The sequence below is a fragment of the Nicotiana attenuata genome, unplaced genomic scaffold (genome assembly GCF_001879085.1).
Source record: "Nicotiana attenuata strain UT unplaced genomic scaffold, NIATTr2, whole genome shotgun sequence".
Lineage (NCBI taxonomy): Eukaryota > Viridiplantae > Streptophyta > Magnoliopsida > Solanales > Solanaceae > Nicotiana > Nicotiana attenuata.
The window spans coordinates 128,175-134,349 of NW_017672799.1; the positions used below are offsets into that span (position 1 = coordinate 128,175).

The window sequence follows — 6,175 nt, forward strand, 5'->3', positions numbered from 1 at the left end:
CTCTTTACCCATGTATGGTTGTTCTTTCTAGTAGGATGGTGTTTAGTTATACATACTAGTACCACGGTACTAACGTCCTTTTTGCCAGGGGCGCTACATTTTTAAATGAATATAGGTGGATCCATAGCGGATAGTGCCGATCGTGTGTAGCGGAGAATCCTCTTCTCAAAATCTTGGTGAGCCCCTTTCCTCCTTCAAGGGGTTATGTTGTACACCTTTTGTTATAGATATCCATTTTGAGGTATAGCCGGGGCCTTGTTGCCGGCGTTGTTATCATTGTCTTTTGCATCCTTAGAGGCTCCGTAGACGTTTGTGTGGGTTGTGTACGGGTATTGGATAGGTCAACAAACCATGTTGTAACTTTGTACTCTTGCTTTCTTCTAAACTATAACTGTAGGAAATCTTGGAAGCCTAACTACGGTTTAAGGTTATGTTATAAAATAGGATATCCATGTTGAATGTACAACCCCTTTTATTGTCTAATTAAACTAAAAGGAATTGGATCCCTTAATCGTATTGAGTTGGGTAGGAAGTGTTTGGGTAAGGCTTGCTCAGTTGGGTTCACTCGATTGAGCGCCGGTCGCGCCTCCCGAGGTTGGGGTGTGACAAACATAGTATCAGAGCCTAAGGTTTTAAAGTGTCCTAGGATGTCTCGGAGCCGTGTCTAGTAGAGTCCTTCTTATCGGTGTGAAGTCGACCACATCTATAAGTTGGAGGCTACTTGGGCATTAGGAATAACACCCTTCTTTGATGTCCTGGATCGTGCGGAAATTGTGGAACTATCTTCCCCCCCCCCCCCCTAACTATTACATTGATCTACTTTTCAGTAAATGGCACCTATGAAGAAAGCGAAAATTGGCCAAGGAGCCAATGCCACCTCAGGTGTGGCTGATGAATCGTTGCTTGATACTGCGGGTGAGGGTAGTCGCCCTGCTATCACCCTGCCTGGTCCTCCTATCCCAGAGTAGACCACCCTAGTTCCTACACCTGCGGAGGATACTACTATCCCTCCCATTGATACTCCTATTCCGCCTCTAGCCCCAGCTCTTAGTTCTGGTATTTCTGATGGGGATCTTAGGGGAGCTATTCAGATGCTGACACAGCTAGCGGCCTCCCAGGCCCAGAGGTCAAGTGTTGCACCCAGTTCATCTAGCCAGCAAGGGGATTCCACCAGTTCCAGGGTAAACAGATTTCTTCAGTTAGACCCTCCAGTATTTTCGGGTGCCAATCCAGAAGAGGACCCTCAGGATTTTATTGATGAGATGCACAAGACTCTCAGGGTCATGCGTGCAACTGAGACAGAGGGAGTAGAGTTGGCTGCCTACCGCTTGAAAGGGGTGGCCTATGCGTGGTTTGAGTTATGGGAGGATTCTCGCGAGGAGGGGAGCCCTTCGGCGAGGTGGAGTGAGTTCGCTGAAGCCTTTATAGATCATTTTTTGCCTGCTGAGATAAGGGCAGCCCGTGCAGCGGAGTTCGAAAATCTGAAACAGGGTAGCAGAAGTGTGTGGGAGTACCATATGGAGTTTGCCCATTTGTCCAAGTATGCTATTCACATGTTGCCCACCATAGAGGCTAGGGTGCGCCGATTTGTGCAGGGTCTCAATCATTTAACTATTAATGAGGTTTCTACAACTGCATTGAATTCTAACATGAATTATGGGAAGATGGTGGCGTTTGCTCAGGCCACAGAGAATCGTAAACTGAAGAACAGAATAGAAAGAGAGGGTAACAGAAAGACCCGGTCTGCGGGCAACATTGGTGAGTCACTAGCTGGGGGAAGGTCAGCATTTTGGGGAGGATTATCAGGGACGTCCCAGTCTGTTGCACAGTCTTCAGCTAGTGCACCGCCGTCAGGGCCTAGCCAGCAGCAGCAGTGGAGTCGTTTCAGGCCCAGTCAGGGCAACAGAGGATCCTATCAGCGGGGTCTGTCAGGAGAGTGGTCCCAGCAGCAGCAGAGGTCCCCGTGCCCCAAGTGCGGGAAGATGCACTCAGGGGTTTGCTACTTGGAGTTACCCGTGTGCTATGGATGCGGGATGAGGGGCCACATTCAGAGGCATTGTCATGCATCCCGCCAGGGAGCAGGTAGGGTCACAGCACATTCATCCGGTCCAGCAGTTGCTACATCATCAGCCCCCTATCCAGCTCGAGGTACCCAGCACCAGCATGGCGAGGTGCAGCAAGGGGTGGTGAGCAGAGTTTAGGAGGGCCCAGCCGGTTCTATGCTATGAGTGGTCGCCAGACTGCAGAGGCCTCTCCAGATATTTTTACAGGTATTCTGAATTTTCAATCCCATGATGTGTATGCACTTATTGACCCCGGTTCCACCATGTCCTATGTTACCCCCTTTATTGCTATAGAATTCGGGATAGAACCAGAACAGCTTCATGAACCATTCCTGGTATCTACTCCGGTTGGTGAGTCAATTTTTGCTACTCGAGTTTATAGAAGTTGTGTTGTCACGGTGCATGGTAGGAATACCATGGCCGATCTTATTGAACTAGGGATGGTGGATTTTGATGTAATAATGGGAATGGATTGGCTCTATTCGTGTTTTGCTAAGCTTGATTGTCGAACTAGAACTATGAGGCTTGAGTTTCCTAATGAGCCCGTGGTTGAATGGAAGGGAGATAATGTAGTGCCTAAAGGTCGGTTTATTTCTTACCTTAAGGCAGCAAAGATGATCAAGAAGGGGTGTATCTATCATTTAGTCCATGTTACGGACACTGATGCCAAGGCACCTAGCCTTGAGACTGTACCTGTTGTGAATGAATTTCCGGATGTCTTTCCAGATGAGCTCCCTGGGTTCCACCAGACAGGGAGATTGACTTTGGAATCGATGTGATGCCAGGCACGCAGCCTATATCAATTCCACCTTAGAGAATGGCACCGGCTGAATTGAAAGAGCTAAAGAAACAATTGAAGGATTTGCTAGAAAAGGGTTTCATCCGGCCGAGTGTGTCACCGTGGGGCGCACCGGTCTTTTTAATAAAGAAGAAAGATGGTTCTCTACGGATGTGTATTGACTACCGGCAACTCAACAAAGTCACAATCAAAAATAAATACCCCCTTCCTAGGATAGATGACTTATTTGATCAATTGCAAGGTGCTATGTGTTTTTCAAAAATTGATTTGCGGTCCGGGTATCATCAATTGAAGATAAGGGAGCAGGATATTCCAAAGACAGCTTTCAGGACTCGGTATGGGCACTTTGAATTTTTGGTGATGTCTTTTGGGCTAACAAATGCCCCGACAGCTTTCGCGGATCTTATGAATCGAGTCTTCAAGCCTTTTCTATACTCCTTTGTGATAGTATTCATTGATGATATTCTCGTATATTCCCGAAGTCAAGAAGATCATGCTAACCATCTCAGGGCAGTTCTGCAGACCCTTCAGCAACATCAACTGTATGCAAAGTTTTCGAAATGTGAATTTTGGCTTGAATCCGTCACGTTCTTGGGTCATGTCGTCTCCAGGGAAGGAATTATGGTTGACCCTCAAAAGATTGCGACAGTGAAGAATTGGCCTAGGCCTACCGCTCCAACTGAGATTCACAGTTTCTTGGGTTTGGCTGGGTACTACAGAAGGTTTGTGGAGGGATTTTCTACTCTTGCCTCTCCCTTGACCAAATTGACCCAAAAAGCAGTTAAGTTCCAGTGGTCCGATGCTTGTGAAAGGAGCTTCCGGGAATTGAAATCAAGACTGAATACAGCACCGGTATTAACTCTGCCAGGGGGTACAGAGGGATTTGTGGTGTATTGCAATGCTTCAAGGATCGGTCTTGGGTGTGTGTTAATGCAACATGGCAAGGTTATAGCCTACGCTTCTAGGCAACTCAAGAATCATGAAAAGAACTATCCAACTTATGACCTAGAGCTTGCGACAGTGGTGTTCGCGCTAAAGATTTGGCGACATTATCTATATGGGGTCCATGTGGATGTATTCACAGACCACAAGAGCCTTCAATATATTTTCAAGCAAAAGGAGCTGAATCTGAGGCAGAGAAGGTGGCTAGAGTTACTCAAAGACTATGACATTGATATTCTCTATCACCCGGGAAAGGCTAATGTTGTGGCAGATGCTCTTAGCCGAAATCTATGGGGAGTTTGGCTCGTTGAGGGCAGATCGGAGGTCGTTGGCCCGGGAGGTTCATCAATTGGCCAGTTTGGGAGTTCGTCTTGCGGACTCTAATGATGGAGGGGTAATTGTGCAGAATAGGGCTGAATCGTCACTTGTGGCAGAGGTGAAGGACAAGCAATTCAACGACCCATTGTTAGTACAACTGAAAGAGGGGATTCATAAACACAAGACCACAGCTTTTTTGCTTGGCATGGATGATGGTACCCTATGGTGCCAAGCACGCCTATGTGTTCCGGATATTGACGGTCTTCGGGGAAGGATCATGGCAGAAGCTCACACTTCCAGGTATTCAGTGCACCCAGGTTCTACAAAAATGTATCATGATCTTAAGGAAGTTTATTGGTGGAACAACATGAAAAGGGATGTGGCGGACTTTGTGGCTAGATGTCCGAACTGTCAGCAAGTGAAGGCCGAACATCAAAGACCTAGAAGACTGGCTCAAAGCATAGAAATTCCAATGTGGAAATGGGAAATGATCAATATGGTTTTTGTGGTAGGGTTGCCGCGCACTCCACGCAAGTTTGACTCAATTGGGGTTATTGTTGATCGACTCACAAAATCAACGCACTTCTTGCCAGTCAAATCTACCGACGCAGTGGAACAGTATGCTTAGTTGTATATCAAGGAAATAGTCAGGTTGCATGGTACTCCAGTCTCAATCATTTCAGATCGAGGGGCTCATTTCACGGCCACCTTTTGGAAGAAATTTCAGCATGGTTTGGGGACGCAGGTAAATCTTAGCATAGGTTTTCATCCCCAGACTATTCAGACGCTTGAGGATATGTTCCGTGCTTGTACTCTCGATTTCAAAGGTAGCTGGGATGATCATTTGCCACTTATAGAGTTTGCTTACAACAATAGCTTCCATGCTAGCATCCAGATGGCACCATTTGAGGCACTGTATGGTAGGAGATGTAGGTCTCCCATTGGGTGGTTCGAGGTCGGAGAAGCTGAATTAATAGGGCCGGACCTTGTACACCAAGCCATGGAGAAAGTCAAAATTATTAAGGAAAGGTTGAGGACTGCTCAGAGTCGCCAAAAGTCTTATTCGGACGTCTATCGTAGGGGTTTGGAGTTAAAAGAAGATGATTGGGTATTCTTAAAGATTTCCCCATGAAAGGTATCATGCGGTTTGGTAAGAAAGGAAAATTGAGCCCAAGGTATGTCGGGTCGTACAGGATCATCCAGCGGATTGGTCAGGTGGCATACAAACTTGAGTTGCCTCCCGAGATGTCATTGGTACACCCAATCTTTCATGTGTCTATGTTGAAGAAAGTACTGGGAGATCCGTCCACTATCGTGCCAGTTGAAACTATTGAGGTCAATGAAGAGCTGTCCTATGAAGAAGTTCTAGTTGCCATTCTTGACAGGTAGGTCCGAAAATTGAGGAATAAGGAAATTGCCTCCGTAAAGGTGTTATGGCGAAACCAGCAAGTTGAGGAAGCCACTTGGGAAGCCGGGGAAGAAATGAGGAGGAAGTACCCACATTTGTTTGTATAGCCATGTAATAGCTTTCATCTATTTGGCCTCTATGAACTCTGTATCCTTGATTTGATCTATGCAAATTGTTCTGTTTCATTTTGGTTATATCATTGTCTATGCAGCAATGGTTAGTATTGTACAGGTTATGTTGTGTTTATGTGATGTGTATATGCTGTTAGGGTATGTTTCTATGGCTCTCTGGCAGGTGGATAGGCCTAGATATAAAGGAAACTCTAGCGATATTTCTAGAAATTTAGGGAGTTAGCCAAATTCAGGGCTATTGAGGTGTTCCATGATTGTGAGAAACTGAGATTGCATAAAGATTGCTCATGAGTGAACCTTATTCCTCATTCGGGGACGAATGATCTTAAGTGGGGGAGAATGTAAGGCCCCGTGAAAATTTCTAACCAAAACTCGAAAGTTCGTAGTGCCAAATTAGGAATATGAGTTAGAAATGTTTAAATTTTGACCCTTTGGACTGATCTATGCATTAAAAAGTCAAAAAGTAAAGTTTTCCAGAAAAGTGCGATTATGCGGTCGAAAATGTGATCGCCTA

At 45.9% G+C, this 6,175-nt stretch overlaps 1 protein-coding gene across 1 annotated transcript; it reads left to right on the forward strand.

The window, feature by feature from the left end:
* Positions 1 to 830: 830 nt before the first annotated feature.
* LOC109214552 lies at positions 831 to 2,398 on the forward strand (the record flags this gene model as incomplete). Its single annotated transcript, XM_019378487.1, has 4 exons — positions 831 to 964; positions 1,079 to 1,133; positions 1,665 to 1,957; positions 2,131 to 2,398. Coding segments are annotated over exons 1-4 (750 nt in total), but the record flags the coding sequence as incomplete, so codon positions are not given.
* Positions 2,399 to 6,175: the final 3,777 nt, after the last annotated feature.